General features: G+C 37.2%; 1 protein-coding gene across 2 annotated transcripts in view; it reads left to right on the forward strand.

Moving 5' to 3' along the window:
• Positions 1 to 3,823: 3,823 nt before the first annotated feature.
• LOC5578614 (protein borderless) overlaps positions 3,824 to 16,924 on the forward strand; it is a 28,980-nt gene continuing 15,879 nt past the window's right edge. The window contains exon 1 of one of the 2 annotated variants that reach the window (XM_021845819.1): positions 3,824 to 4,829. In XM_021845819.1, coding sequence (XP_021701511.1) covers positions 4,608 to 4,829 — 222 coding nt within the window. In that variant the 5' untranslated portion in view covers positions 3,824 to 4,607. The remainder of the gene's footprint in view (positions 4,830 to 16,924) is intronic. The other variant, XM_021845820.1, reaches the window with a different exon arrangement.

The following is a 16,924-nucleotide window of genomic DNA, read 5'->3' on the forward strand; positions in this document are numbered from 1 at the left end:
CTACAAGAAAGGGTACAGACTGTAGTGTTCGAATTACAGAGGAATTACCCTGCTGAAATCGGCGTACAAAATTCTGTCGCGCATCCAGTTTAACAGACTGAGACCGCTCGAGGAGTCCTTCATCGGCGAATACCAAGCTGGTTTTCGTAAGGGCCGTTCGACAACGGACCAGATGTTTAGCTTGTGAATGATTCTAGACAAATTCCCGGAGTATAACTTGCAGACTCACCATCTGTTTATTGAGTTTAAGGCAGCGTACGACTCAGTGAAAAGAAATGAGCTTTGGCAGATAATGTCTGAAAATGGTTTTCCGGCGAAACTAATTAGGCTGATACGTGCTACGCTAGATGGTTCGAAATCAAGTGTTCGGATCGCAGAAGAGGTGTCAACCTCGTTCGTGACGTTAGACGGGTTGAAGCAGGGAGACGCACTTTCGAATTTACGAATTTAGGAGATCTGGCGTGCAGAGAAATGGCACTATTATTACAAGGTCGCACATGCTCCTTGGCTTTGCGGAAGATATAGACCTAATTGGAATCGATCGTAGGTCAGTGAAATTAATTTACTAACAGCTAACAACATACATATAGCAGTTAGTACTGAAACTTATTCGAAACCTGGATCCAAACTCAAATCAGATTCAAGCTTTCTTGTTTACCGTAGTGATCAAATTGATAGGGCATGTGGGGGAGTTGCAATCATCATTCATAGGCGTATAAAACATCAAATTTTTTCGTCATTTGAAACACACATTTTTGAAACTTTAGGTGTTTCTGTTAAAACACACCTTGGTAAATATACTTTCATATTTGCCTTTCAATGCTCTAGACAGCAAGTTAGTTTGTGAGCTGACTGAATTTGACTCGCGATAAGTCAAAATTTTTTTTGTCATTGGTGACTTTAATGCCAAACATCGCTCATGGAATAATTTACAAAGTAATTCTAACAGCAGAATTTTATTTGATGAGTGCTCTTCAGGATGTTTCTCAATTTAATACCCTGATAGTTCTACTTGTTTAGAATTAGAATTTAGAATTTAGAAACCCTTCTAAGATTGATTTGGTCTTAACCGACTCTAGTCACCTTTGTAGCCAACTGGTCACTCATGCTGATTTTGATTCTGATCATGTCCCTGTTATCTTTTAAATATCCCATGAAGCAATTCTCAATCCTATTAGCTCCACTTTCAATTATTTTCGAGCCAACTGGAATATATGTGAAATATATATTGACTCTAATCTTGATGTTAACATTTCTTTGCAAACAAAACTTGATATTGACAATGCTCTTCCATTGTTGAAGCCAGGAGCATAGCAATTCCAAAATGTGAAGCAAAAATTGAATCCGTGATTGTAGATGATGATCTTAAACTCTTGATCCGTCTTAAAAACGTGAGGAGAAGGCAATTTCAACGCACTCGCGATCCTGCTTTGAAAACTGTATGACAGATTTTTCGGAAATAAACCATGAAACGTTTTTCACAATTAAGAAACAAACATTTTGAAAATAAAATTTCTCAATATGACTTGGCTCTAAGCCATTTTGGAAATTATCTTAAATTTTGAAAAAAAAACTCAGAAGCCAATACCGGCATTGGAAGAGGAAAACAAATTATTACTAATTGCGAAAAAGCTCAAAAACTTGCTATGCAGTTTGAAAGTGCGCACAATTTTAATTTAGGACTTACTAGTCCAAAAGAAATTCAAGTTACTTAGAACTTCGAAAACATTCAGTGAACATTTTCGAAAATTCCTGGGAGACGGATTTGGAAAAAGTGAGAACTATCATTTAAAAATTAAAAAATATGCAAGCTCTTGGCGATGATGGAATTTTCTACATCCTCATAAAGAAACTTCCAGAAAGTAGATTATTATTCTAGGTTGATATATTTATTGAATGTTATCAGTTTGTATTTTTTTTTTTTTTTTGACAAATGGAAAAATGCCAAGACTGTACCAATTTTAAAACCGAACAAAAATCGTCCGAACATGATATCGTCCAACCAGCTTGCTTTTCTCTATCATGAAACTTTTTGAAAGGGTAATATTGAACAGAATGATGGTCCATATCAACGAAAATTCAGTTCTGTCAATGAATTGTTCGTCATGGACATTCGACCACCCCAATATCCAATGTTGAAACATTGCTACAAATGGCGAAAAAAAATAATATTTTAAACAAAAATCGTTACAAGCTTCTATTGCCACGACTTATGCGTTTTTTTATCTAGGTTAAGGACATATCCCCATGAGTACCAAAATGGCCTCTAATATGGCACCTTACTTCCCCCTTCGCTTTCCGCTCCCTCCTTCCACGCTTCTGACAGTGTTTTGGAGAGCGATCATAAAAAATGATTATTTGAAGTTACTAACCTTATTGTAGAGCGGTGGTTTCTTAACTGAAAGCATTCCATAATGTGTTTTTCACAAATCACCAGTTTTTGAATGCAAATACGTAGTTATTGTTGTGATTTGTGTTATAAAATACCACGCACTTCCGAATCACTTCTTCTTCACGCACCGAGATATTGTTTGCTGGCTTTTCGGTGCCCGTTCTAAAACTCACTTTAAATCGTATTTCTACTCACCGTAGCAATTCAAAAATCTAATGCGATACTTGAAATACTCTGATTATTCACGCACGATGATCCTGGGAGCAATAAATCACTTATATTAGTCAATTTGTGCTCGAAAACAGCATCGGAACGCGAATTCTCTTAGCCAACATTGTTTATGATTCGGATGCGCCGCTCTCACTGATTGGAAGTGATGCCAGTTTTTATGTTTGCAATTAGAATGGTTTGGATATTCATACACTTGCTACAACCACGTATTTTACAATTTCATAATACTCAAAAGGTGTACAATGTCACAAGTGTTGCAAAACATTTTTATGCGTGAGAAAAACAATGTACGACGCAATTTAACAGCAAAAATGAATATAAGATATTATACAGTACAATTGACTGTAGAATTCAAATGCATACTGATGGCAACTTTATTCGTCCGTGAGAAGCGAGAGAAGAGAGGAGAAAACTGCCAAAAATAGTAAACAACACACGCATGGTGTGAAAAATGCTTATAATTTTGGTCAAAAAACATGTTTTCACTACCAAATGAAATAAATTGTGATTTTGAGTTTTTATGAAGTTGTTGATGAATTCATATCGACAATAATACCTTTGTATGAAACGTGTGCAAGTAACACTACCTACATAATTTTGTTGGTGGAGGTATACATGAAACATGATGATTCATATTTGGCCGACGCACATAACATTGTGCTCCGCCTTGTTGGGTGGCTCGAGAGGGTGCTTTAGCGGGTGGCTCGAGTGGGTGGCAACATTATGTTTACGTGCTCAATGAACCTTCACCTTAAGTAAATTGAAAGCGTTTTTTTTTTCTTTTATTAGAAGATGCAATCAACTCACCCGTTAACATTTTGAACTGCTACGGCAAACGAAATGTAATATCTTGTTAACAACAAATGCTTAATATAGTTTTACCAAATTAGGATGATTTTCTAACACAGAATACCTAGGAAGTAAATGTAATGTTTGAAATGATACCAATTAAAAAAAAATGGAAAAAATCAAAGTACAATTATAGTCACAAGTGAGGTTTGCCAGTACTTGTAATAACAATATTGTGCTTGCCACATTTGCATGTTTAAATCAATTTTTGTTGACAAATATACAAACAATGCTGATCAATGTTACCCCGTTTTACGGTACCATAAAGTATACCGGTGCTGCGCTGTGACCGGTACACGATCGTGAGTTGTTTAGTGGTAGTGATTATACCATTTAGTGCCGAGAATCATCTCTCAGTGGCGCAGCTGACCCGTACGGTTACGGTGGATAACCCGTCCCAGTAGTTGATCAGCCGCGACACTTGAAGCATCCATCTGCAGTTCGAGCGATCCCCGACGACGACGAAAACGTCGCGAAGGACGTGTGGGAAGAGGCCTTTGGGGACTTTGAAGAAGTCTGCCGTAGTGTTTGAGAATGAGCGAAGGATATCCAGAAGTCGACAACGATCGTTAACACATATGCTGGACATATGTTTAGTGAAAGTTTAATCGGTGATTTGTGTAGAGTGCTTAATTAAGTGACGAATTTATTGCGTAGTTTAGTAAAGTGGCGACAGTGGGTGACGAAGATAGCCGATAGTGAACATCTGCGTGATTAGCATAATGTTCTACATCTAGTGCATGAATGAAATCCAACAATAGAACAGTGCGGGAAGTCAAACAAAACGGTGGTGAGCAAAGTTACGAAAATAAATCGACCTAAACTACAACGACTAGACTGACGCATCGCTACGTCAGAAAGAATAAAATGCAAGCTAATTACCTAATTTGAATAATTCCATGCTGCGGAAGTCAAACTCGCTGAGAGTGAGTTTCGCCTCAGTTGGTCGACAGTGCAACAGGTTGTTCGTACTGTTTTATGCTTAATCCGATCAGTGTTCAAAGTTTTGCAGCAGAGCGCCCTAGAATGCACTATTAAATTGAAATTTATCACCAGACGACAGTGTGTTCAAAGTGAAAACTAGTTTCATGATTGTTTAATTAGCTCGTTTGCTGGCAATCTAACAACTCCCACGATGGAACGAATTGCCCATGTGCTAACGAATCTACGTAGGATTGCCCTGCCAACGGTGGTAATCCTAATCACTCTTGGTGTAACGCAACAAAGTTTGGCATACCTGGAGGACCGACCCCCTGTCTATCTGGAGGCCAAAGTTGGATCGTACGTCATTCTAAACTGCCCAGTGGATTTCCCCAAAAACGATCCCATCCCTTACGTGCTGCACTGGAATAAGGATGTAAGTTTGTAGTCTAGTAGCATTCACCATCATTTCAATAGTAGTTTATGCGTTCAATCGTTCCATTGTTTGATTGCTTAGAGTAGATTGTATTTGGTTTACGGTAGTTAAGATAACAGGTTAGAAAACCGCCGAATAAGCTGATAATTCACAATGGGAACAAAACGTGTAAACTTCTGTGATTATAATGCACATGTAATCTTCAATTACATACTATGGAAACTTATTTGATATGTCATGGAAACCAGCAGGAGTTTGTGAGATTCCGTGACACATAACACAATGATACATGATTTCAAACTGCAATTTACATGGCTAGATATAGTTTTTATTTTTGTTGCAAGATGCATTTATTTCTCGCACATGATTAGAGTCAGATACCAACATAATCACACAGTTTTAAAAAATCCTGTAAATTTCAGCTATTTCTGATGCACATGAAGGGAATGCCACGGATAGTGTAAAATTCGGTTAGTTTTAAAATTTACAAGCCTAATTTTGAATACTGATGTGAATTTAGATCGTCGCGTAAATTTACTTCATGGTGTGTGTGTGGGTTCCTGATTCCAAACAAATGCCCAAACAGGTGATAAAAATAAGGTGGAAGAGCCGATGCGGATTTCAGATGATTCATGATTAAACAGTTGAGGTTAGCCGTGGTGCTTCTTCAGAATAATGAGAAAAAAGTCTTGCTTCGTCTATTTCAAAATTTTCCACCGCGAATCACTTTGTTTTGGAGTCAAAAGCTACCAAGGAAGCAAAACTAAACGACACCAGAGACTCGCAGAATCCTCGTTCCAAATAGATACATAATGTAATATTAAACTTTTCATTCACAGAAAGAAATTCTGAATATTAACCGCACTGGAATTGTGGAAATCATCACAGTTTGGAAGAACAACTAAATTGTTCATGGTACGATCAGTTCCAAGATACGGAACCAAAACATTACCCAAGACCAAAGCTGGTTCCTTTGTCAAATTTAGAACTCACATGACATTCGTAGTTAACACTATAAAAGCAATCTGAGTTGAAGATAGATTTAAACCAATTAAATGGGTGAATGTTGATGAAAATGGAAGTTGGAGTATTTTTGATGAAATAATCGAATCCCTATCCAACGGGCGTTGGATAGAGGTTCTCTGATCTGATTGAAATTTTTAGGATTTGTTCTTCTACAATCAGTGACAAAAATGACGTTTTTTTGTTCAGAATGACCAAGTTTGGAAGTTTTAGCTTCTGGTTGTCAGGAGCCTAAGATTTTAAAAACGAACTACACATAACATGAATTTTTGTCTACAGTGAATCCATTATAATGCCTTTATTTTCCAAAAAGTTTCAGAGGGTAGTTCAAAGACGAAAGTAAGGAATCGAGAGATTTTTTTATTTAATTTTTAAACAATCAATTGTGGGTTACTACTATGTTCTGCAAATCTGTGTAACTTCTGATTATGAATAACTTTTCCAAACAAACCAACTACCCGCAAATTACCGTTTTTGAAATATATTAAATAATATCTCGATTACTGACTGAAACTCTTTGAAAACGGATACCATGTGAAGAATTCACTACAAACAAAAATTTCAGGTTATTTGTAGTTCTTCATACAAATTTCAGCCTAGTTGGACTAACAAAAGCTTAAATACAAAGCCCCAACTTAGGTATTTTATATAGGTACACCAGCATTTGGTTTCAAACTTCTGTCACTGACTGTATATAGGGTCGATGTAGCAATAGACGATCAGCTAAGAACAAATATTTGTATAATCGATTAATAAAGCCAGCGGTATTAAGTTCACGTCATCTCAAAGTTTTTTTTATCTTAGTTTTGTAGGAAAAATATGATTCATAGTTTGAAATCGCTTGAGCCACTATAGGATCACACGTGCCTATAGTAGCACTAGGGTAGGTGTAGCAGTTATGGCCATAGTGGTTCCCTATTTCGCCATACATGATACGTGATAACTTGAGTTCATTCGCATTTTGTGTGTTTAGGAGTAAGATAAAGCATGTATCTTCATGTTAAAACATCCAAAAATATTAAAAATGTGAAACTTATCGAAATTTAACATATGGCCAAATAGGGAACCGCTATGACCATAACTGGTACACTTTCTCTATTTCTAATTTCTTTTACTCTAGTTGTTCAAGCTTCATGGGCAAACACGAATCAAAATCGTAGTTAACCAAACATTCATATTATAATTCATATTCGTATGAACAATACATTAATTGATTTTAAAATATATATTTTAACATCTGCCTTTATTTAGTATATTTAGTTAAGCTTCTCTTTGTAGTGCTACTATAGGTACATTAGTACCGTAACCCGGGGGCAAATTGATCACTGGGGTGGATTTGATCAGGTCGATACCAAATAGCATTTCCCTTCATGGATGCTTAATACTTCGTTGCCATCATAGACATTCATCGTTTTCTTGTTTATAGATGTCTAATTATGATTTTAAACTATTTCATTTTAATTAAGGTCAGTTCTGCAAAGAAATATTCACAGTTTTTAAAGATATTAGCAATACTGTTGGAAATGTAGGTACTAAAATATCCGCTGGTTCTAAGCCTGCATGTAAGCTTTGAGTGTTAAAAATGTTGTGTAAGCTTCAGTGTGAACTGCTGAACTCATTTTTGAAATCGTACAGCATTTCAAGAATAGTGTTTTGCTCATAAAACCGTTTATTGTTGAATAACGTGCTTATTTTAAGGAAAATTGCATACATTTAGGCGTATTTTGCAGATTTACAAAGTTTAATTTTACAATAAAATAATGATATACAAGAAGAATTTTAACATCATTTTCAGATTTAGGAGACCCAAATTTAGTAGATAGGGAATTTTTACATTCTAAAATATGCTTTAATATATAATGATAAATTTCGCCCCAATGTGCCATTCTAAATTTTTGATATTAAAACTAATTTTATGAAATTTCAAATTTTATTCCATTACAAATCGATCACATAAACTGATAGACATCAATGAAGTACTGATTTTACCGAAATAATTTTGACAGTTTTTGAATCCCAAAGGAAAGCATGACAAAAAGTTGTGAAATAGTGATCAATTTGCCCCCGGATTACGGTATTACTAGGCGAAAAGCAGCTTAAATTTTAGTCAAAGCTCTTTGTTTCGATCATTTTTTGCACAAAATTATGTTTGTGAATTAATGGTATGAGTGCGTCGAGAAAGTCCGAAGAAGTGTCAGTTTTACCGGGCAGTGCGTCGAGAAAGCCCGAAACAATCTCATTTTTTCCCTCTTGGGTTGCGCGTTCTGTTTCAGAGTGCTACACTCAGGCAAATGAACTATCGATAAACATAGGAACCCCTTATGAAAATTCGCCACAAGAAATCAGATTGAAATTCATAAATTTGCCTTATGAAACCGAAATTTGAAAACAAAAATTGTTTTCGCGGCAACCTGGAATCGAACCAAGAACCTTGCGATCGATAGGCTCGTGCGTACACCCCGCGCCAATCGACGCCTTGAAGTGGGGTGATGCTGAAACGATACATAAAGCGTTCGTATTGCAATAATCGTTCCACCTTTCATAAGGCAAAATGTATGCAATTCGATAGTCCAGTTCGCTGCGTGTATGATATGGCCCGAGCAAACGAGTCGGCTTCGTGCGTCGTAGTTCTTTTTGTTTTTTTTTTGTTCTTTCGGCTTGCGTTCATTTTGGCTGGGCAGTGCTTCGTGGAAGCCCAAGTGTTCGTGTTTTTGTTTTGTGACATCAGAGCGATCTTTTGCGTGAAAAGCAAAAGTGTTTTTTTCGCGTCTCCAGAGTGATTTCTTTATCAGTTAGAATGTATGCGTTAAGTGGAGCTGAAAGTCGATTATGGCTGCTCAGTCTAGGATGAAAGATCAATTGGTGAGCTTATTTCATGTTTTAACTTCAAATCTTTAAGGCTAAATAGCCCGTTATTCGTTTTGGCAGTCTTGTTGACATAGCAGCTCGCAATTCCAAAATGATAAATCTCAGTCCTCATAGATCATATTAATCCAGAAAAGTATCACTATATGCACTGACATGCAGAAAGTATGCTGATACTTTTTCAGATGCATCAGTGCAATACCAGCTGATTTTCTTCAATTCGAAATTGTGTCATGATTTAGCAACAATCATTAACGACACGTATAAATTTCAATGACGGCCTACTTCGCCTTAAAATATATTTCAATGCACATTTAATCGTTACAATGGTGGGACGTAAATACGATTTTTCAATAAACTGTGAACAGTGGTTACAGCCCAAGGCTAAAAAGCAAAGCCATGCTGAAGGTGTCGAACCCAGACGATTCCCGGTCGTTTCAGGATCTTTTCGTAATGGAAATTTCCTTGACCTCCCTGGGCATAAAGTATAATCGTTCCTGCCAGACGATATACGAATGTGAAAATGGCAACATAGGCAAAGAAAGCTCTCAGTTAATAACTGTGGAAGTGCTCATAAGAAAACTAAGCTGAGAAGCAGGCTCTGTCCCAGTGAGAACGTTAATGCCAAGAAGAAGAAGATAAAAAGTTCGTCACTGAGGGTGACAGCACAAACTCTTATACATAAATTATTTATGTTTTACACATTTTGTTTTCATAACACCCCTCTCTTTTTACCTTTATTTTTGTAATTGAAAAAGGACTTTGAATGGTTCGGCTCTATAAGTGTAGGTTCACTTTATTCAACAAACTTTGAATGGTTCGTCACTTCAAGTGTCGACATTGTTTTGTTCACTTGGAAATTGTTCATAACAACAATACATTATATTTATAAGCATGTTTTACCTTGAAAATAATCGTTTATCATTGTCTAATCGCTTATCAAAGTAAATCCTGTTACCCAACGATCCTCCTCACTAACGAACATTCCTCCCAGTAACCTTTGTGGAGATGCAGAGGCAAACACGGTCTCCAAATACCAAAGGTTACACGCTAACATTCCTTCCACAAATCCCACCTGACTGCAAGGACGTGGCTGGCGTCGTTATTAACCCTGTATAAAAAGAGGTACTGAATTATGCACACTGAAGAAGAATATGACCAATCCCAGCGGAACTAGTAGTTGATTCTTTGTGCATTTTCACTCTTTCGCGAATACAAACAAACATTGCGAGGAGCTTTCACTATACTTGCACATTTATTGAATTTGTTGTTGTTGTTTGTGAGGGACTTTAACCCGAAGGTCATTCGTCCCTTATTATTGAATTTCCTTATTGTGGCGTGTGCTTGTTGTTCTGTATTGTCAATTTCAGTGATAATTTGTTACGTTTAACCTTTACTAATTGTTGTACCGGTACATACCGCTGCCGTTGGTTGATTGGTTGGATGACGAATGGCTGACACAGCGACTCCAATCCTGCTGTGCGGTCGGAATCCTCGCCGGAATGGCGAATTGTGCAGATGTCTGGACAGTAGAAGCATTAACCTAAGAATGCTAATGTCGCTGTTGTTCGTGTTACCAACATCTAGTTTGCCACGAACTGACAGCCTGAGTACCGGGCATCAAAGTGTCAAATTAATTATAAAAACATAAACAACAACAAGGCATTGAACAAACAATGAAAAACCATAATTAAAAGTAAGAATAATTAAAATCAGTTTTGTGACAACAGCGCTACTAGCGTTCTACTACTAATATTTCTATTGTCTGGACCAGTGAATCCCAAAGTGGGCGAATTCGCCCCCCTGGGGGCGAAAATTTGTAAAACAGAATTTGGGGGGTGAAAAGGGTAACACTGGATTATTTGAAAATAATTACGCATAACCTTTGGAGGACACACATCTGAAGGTTAATCAATTCCTAACTTAACTATTTTCAGGAATATTTTACCTTAGATCGATTGTATCTAATAATGATCATTTTAAAGTTATGATAGGCAACACTTGATAAATGTCAAACACAAAATGTTTGTCTTATGCATCAATGTTTTTAATATCATGTGAATTTTCAGAATGGTCGGTATTTGAGATTTTTACGAGGTCGGATGATAAGTCACAGAAAACTTTTAAAAACATGTATCTGAGAATTTTTAGAACTTTTCGCAAATGCCCAATATTTTATTCAAGGATAATTCTTGTGTGAGAATTTTGAGGTTGGGATGCTAATATTTCTTTTACTAACGTCCAGCTTTTTACGGAAAAAAAATCTACAGTACTCATTTTGTAGTTTCGGTTGCACTAACTCTTATCATTTTTTATGGTACAAATCATTTTGAAGACAAATTTGAAAAATTTAGTAGACAAAAATCTGCTTCCAACGACAAAACCGTTCGATACCGAAGACGGATAACATTCTATTTAAAAAGCTTCAGTATGTTACAAAAAATACCATTATTGCATCATTGAAAAATGAGTTGAAAACATTCTGGACTTCCATATACTTTTTCAGTATTTTTTGATTACATAAAGAAGCGTTCCCAGAAATATCAAACATTATTGCAGTCATTTTAGAAATAGCGGATAGATCAGTATGTAATCACAGTTAACGAAGCATCCCCCAACTACGCTACAAGTTGGTTCAATTGCATATATTACATTAAAATTATTTAAACTGGGTCGAACTTGTATCGAAAACTGATTCAGTAGCCTGTAATGCACGCAAAATGTTGTAAAAATTGATATTATGAATTGCAGTCCAATAAATTATTCCTAATAATTGATGGTTATCGAAAATTTAAGATAATATTTTAAAATGTACATATCTAAATAAATTAAATTAAATTGAAATATTGAGTTCACATATCAGGGGGGGGGGGCGATTTCACATAACTATTGGTCTCAAGGGGGCGAAAGTTGAAAAGGTTTGGGAAGCACTGGTCTGGACGGACCAGTGAGCATTGCTGGACGATGAAAGCAGGCGTCTTCCCTCTTAGACGCAATTGGCCGGCCGTGGCATAGCTACCCTGGATGGCCAAGAAGAGGATCTCCGTGGCGATTGGGGCCGACAGCCCGAGATATTGGTCCTCTTTGGAGGACAGGGTCCTTAGCTTTTGGGACCGGAAACATAATGGCATCACGAGCCGAAGCGTGTGCTGGACGATGGATCCGAAGGTCAGAAACAAAGTTTCAACCAGATGAGAGGTCCTATTGGACACAGCTGGATTAGAGTGGAATTTCTTATACAGGGTTGATTGGCACAAATGTCGAATAAAGTTAATTATTGTTTTCGACAAATCGTTGCAATCTTCATGCGTTATGTATTAAAGTTTAGTCAATTGGAAGCGTTTTTTCTTCTACAATCAGGTGCAATTAACTGACCTGTAAAAATTCTGAACTGCTGCGGTAAATGAAATGTAATATATCGTTAAGGGGGTAAGATCGGTCATTGATTTTTAAATTTTCAAAAGTATTTTTTTTTTTTCTAAATCAATAAATTTACATGAAAATGTGTGCACTGTATTCTATTCTCCTGACAAAACACAGTGAATGCATTTTCATCGAATAATTTTTAGTTTTGAACAGAAAAACTGCTTCGACGATAAGTTTCGATGTTGACGATGAGTACGATGACGGATCTTTGAACGTTAACAAAATGTTAATAAAGGCTTAATTTAGTTTTACCAAATTACGATGATAGTGTTTCCTAATATAGGATACCAAGGTCGATTTATAATGAACATTATCAAATTTACATTTAAGTAGTGAAATTTTGTTTGCTTCAAGAGGGAGGAATAAACCTGCCCATCGAACAGCACGTTGTATGTAATATTGATTGCACTTCATGTACCGTTGAGAGGATTGGTTGTGCATCTCACGCGGTCGGTGGTCCCTTCTTTCCTGCGAAATCACTAATGTAGTTACAGTGCGGTTGGGATCATATGTGTTGTTACGTTGCATAAGTAAACTGGTCAGTGGTGGATGATGGGATGCAGCTACATCTAGCTACATATGTGTAGCAACGTAACAAGCCGCCGTGCATAGCGTGTGTAAAACGAGTGTATCGTATCACGTTGTAATAACCCTGTTGCAGGGCAGTCTGGTAGAGTTTAAGGTCAAATCTATTATGGGATTTACGCGTGATATTGTTTTATCCGCAATGTCCTCCCATATGGTGGCGTGCTCCGTTTGCAGCCGTTCGTCCGTCATTCGATGGCTCGTTTGGTTTGGATACGGAACGAGTGCATCTTGTTGAGAATACATTTTGAAGTTGGGTAGTGTGGGATTATTTAAGCTCACCTTGCAAAATATCTCATACACTGAAATCGGATTTCTAGGGTTATTCAAGATCTCCGTTGAATATAACACTTCGCAATAACAAACATAACCAGTAGTCTCTTAAAGGTACAATAATGATTGCTATAATCATTATGTTGAATGGAGTTTGACGTTTTCTGGTTATAAACTCATTTGTTTAAAGGCCTTCAGATCTGTAAGCGTTACTTATGATTTTTTGAAAGCTAATGAGTAAGGAATATACCCTTCTTTCCTTTCTGCCGTTACGTTCCAACTGCAACAGTGCCCGCTTCTCAACAGTTATCAATTGAGGGGTCTAGTGCCATATGTCCAAATGTGCCATAAAACTATTCACTTGATTGCACTTCATGTACCGTTGAGAGGATTGGTTGTGCATCTCACGCGGTCGGTGGTCCCTTCTTTCCTGCGAAATCACTAATGTAGTTACAGTGCGGTTGGGATCATATGTGTTGTTACGTTGCATAAGTAAACTGGTCAGTGGTGGATGATGGGATGCAGCTACATCTAGCTACATATGTGTAGCAACGTAACAAGCCGCCGTGCATAGCGTGTGTAAAACGAGTGTATCGTATCACGTTGTAATAACCCTGTTGCAGGGCAGTCTGGTAGAGTTTAAGGTCAAATCTATTATGGGATTTACGCGTGATATTGTTTTATCCGCAATGTCCTCCCATATGGTGGCGTGCTCCGTTTGCAGCCGTTCGTCCGTCATTCGATGGCTCGTTTGGTTTGGATACGGAACGAGTGCATCTTGTTGAGAATACATTTTGAAGTTGGGTAGTGTGGGATTATTTAAGCTCACCTTGCAAAATATCTCATACACTGAAATCGGATTTCTAGGGTTATTCAAGATCTCCGTTGAATATAACACTTCGCAATAACAAACATAACCAGTAGTCTCTTAAAGGTACAATAATGATTGCTATAATCATTATGTTGAATGGAGTTTGACGTTTTCTGGTTATAAACTCATTTGTTTAAAGGCCTTCAGATCTGTAAGCGTTACTTATGATTTTTTGAAAGCTAATGAGTAAGGAATATACCCTTCTTTCCTTTCTGCCGTTACGTTCCAACTGCAACAGTGCCCGCTTCTCAACAGTTATCAATTGAGGGGTCTAGTGCCATATGTCCAAATGTGCCATAAAACTATTCGAGAAAATGATCTTTTCGGACGAATGATCTATTCGAGCGAATGAATTTGAGGGCAAATCCCTTAAACGGTTGTTGGACTCAAAACCATATCAGTTTTAATTAAGTAAAATATGGTTAATAATATTGATCGAAAACGGTAGATCACTGGTAAGGCTTGTAGAACTTTACATCTTTACACCAGCTTTGTTAAATTTGTCTTGTTTGAGAGTTTATAAGATTAGCTACAAACTGAATTTAGAGAACAAGAATTCAATACAGGTGAAAGCTTCAGCGGATTCTAGAATCGGAAGTTGTGTTCTTTCATAAGTCAATTAAAGTGGCTCCGCTCAACTTAAAATTGAAAACCATCAGTGTCAGTGAAAAAGATGTTTTTTTTAATGTTTCAGATATGAAACTTTTATAACAGTGTCGGACATAATTGTATAAATATTGAAGGCATATCCTAGATTTGGATTGATATTTTCAAGTTTTGTCGGAATTATTGCCTTTTGAAGCCCCACCCAGAACGATCATTTATCTTGTTTCAATTATTAATCGGGCGCATCCTAACATAGCCTGTCGTAAACGGTTCCTGGTCCATCATTGCTCCACTGAAAAACATTCAACAAACCCATTCTCGAAATCACCTGTAGGTGCACAACATCATTACAGAGCCAACAAGCATTCTTCCACCGCCCACGATTATTGACGTGCGGGGGCAGAAACTGTAATTGTAAGAGTTAAACTAATACCTACGTTAGTGGGCGGTGGAGAAGGGACAACGGTTCGGTAGTCGCACTGTTAGTTGACTCGGGAAAACCACGACAAAGCTTCAAACACTCTCAACGGTAGTTCGGTGCTTATAAACAAGCTGACGCCAACCGTTTGGAGTTCGCGGTGTGTCTGAAACCGTTATCCACCAGAAGAAAAATTGATTTCAAATGATTTCTACTGCTCGAAAGATATGATATCCTAGTATTAATTTCGCAAGTTTTAAAATGTTTCATTGAAGGAAATTAAAGTTATATTGATTTGAGAACTCAAAAAAATATTTTTTCAAATGTGTTAAAATGTTCGTATGCTGCATTATGCACCGTTTTAAAATTAATTGATTGTCGTCATATTCCCCTACAAAATGCAAGACTTTGAAGACATTTAATTAAAGAAATCACAAGTTACATACACAAGTTATATATTCAAACATATAATACCATATTTATATTTATTAAAGGGCTTGTATATACTCAATTCAAATTTTAAAAAAAGTTAGAAAATCCAATCTCCCATATGCTCTCTACCATCCTTACTATAAAAATAATGTTCTGTGAAATTTTCAGCTTTCTAGGTGGTGATTGAAAGGTGGCCCAAAGACAATGTAGGTTTATGAGGAAATTACTATGGAAAAATTTTGAGAAATGATAGAAACACGCTAGAGCTGCTATGTAAGCAGAAACTTATTATCCTATATTCAAAACTCATTCTTCAAACCTTTATTAAGGATGTTGTTGAAGAAACAAATCCATTTTGAGCTAATTTTGTTTGGGATTTTTGTACATGTTTCCAGTGCTGTAATCCCATATTAAGCTAAATAATAGCAAACAAACTCATGAATATCTCTTCTGCTATCCGTCGGATTGAATCTCTCTCTTCAGCAATTTCTTTATTATGGTTTGAAGAATCAATTTTTACTATGGGACAATAAGTTTGTATTTACATTACAGTACTACCGTGTTTGAAACATTTCTCAAAATTGCTCCATAGTAATTTCCATATAAACCTACATTGTCTTTGGGCCACCTTCAAATCACCACCTAGAAAACTGAAAATTTCACAGAACACTATTTTTATGGTAAGAATGGTAAGGATTTTCAAACTTTTTCAAAATTTGAACCGCCCTAATACTCATATTGATAAAACAAATGCACACAAAACAAATGTCAATAATATTGGTACCGTAATCCGAGGTAACATTGATCAGTGGGGTAACATTGATCGATATGATCCTTCTCGTAATAAGTTCGAATCATCATCTATTGATGGAACATCTTCAAAGCATGAATGGTGCCTCTCTTTCTTACATTCATGAGCTAATAAACATTGAGGTTTTTGCGCAAATTGCGATTGCCGTCAACAAGGATCCGAGGTAGACGAACTCGTCCACCACCTCGAAGGTATCCCCGTCTATCGTAACACTGCTTCTTAGGCGAGCCCTGTCGCACTCAGTTCCGCCAACTATCATGTACTTTGTTTTCAACGCATTCACCATTAGCCCGACTCTTGTTGCTTCGCGTTTTCGTAGTCCCCGCCGAAACTCGAACGAACTGGAGTGTTCGCCCGAGATCTTCACGCAGTTTTGCACACCGTTCATCGTTGCTCTGATCAATCTTGTAAGCTTACCGGGAAAGCTGTTCTCGTCCATGATTTTCCATAGCACTACGCGGTCGATACTACGGTATGCTGCCTTGAAATCGATGAACAAATGGTGCGTAGGGACCTGGTACTCACGGCATTTCTGGAGGATTTGCCCCACGGAAAAGATCTGGTCCGTTGTCGAGCGGCCGTCGATGAAAACTGCTTGATAACTTCCCACGAACTCGTTTGCTATAGGTGATAGACGACGGAAGAGAATCTGGGATAACACTTTGTAGGCGGCATTTAGGATGGTGATTGCACGATAATTTTCACACTCCAGTTTGTCGCCCTTTTTGTAGATAGGGCATATAACGCCTTGCTTCCACTCCTCCGGTAGTTGTTCCGTTTCCCAG

Source organism: Aedes aegypti, chromosome 2, assembly GCF_002204515.2.
Source record: "Aedes aegypti strain LVP_AGWG chromosome 2, AaegL5.0 Primary Assembly, whole genome shotgun sequence".
NCBI lineage: Eukaryota > Metazoa > Arthropoda > Insecta > Diptera > Culicidae > Aedes > Aedes aegypti.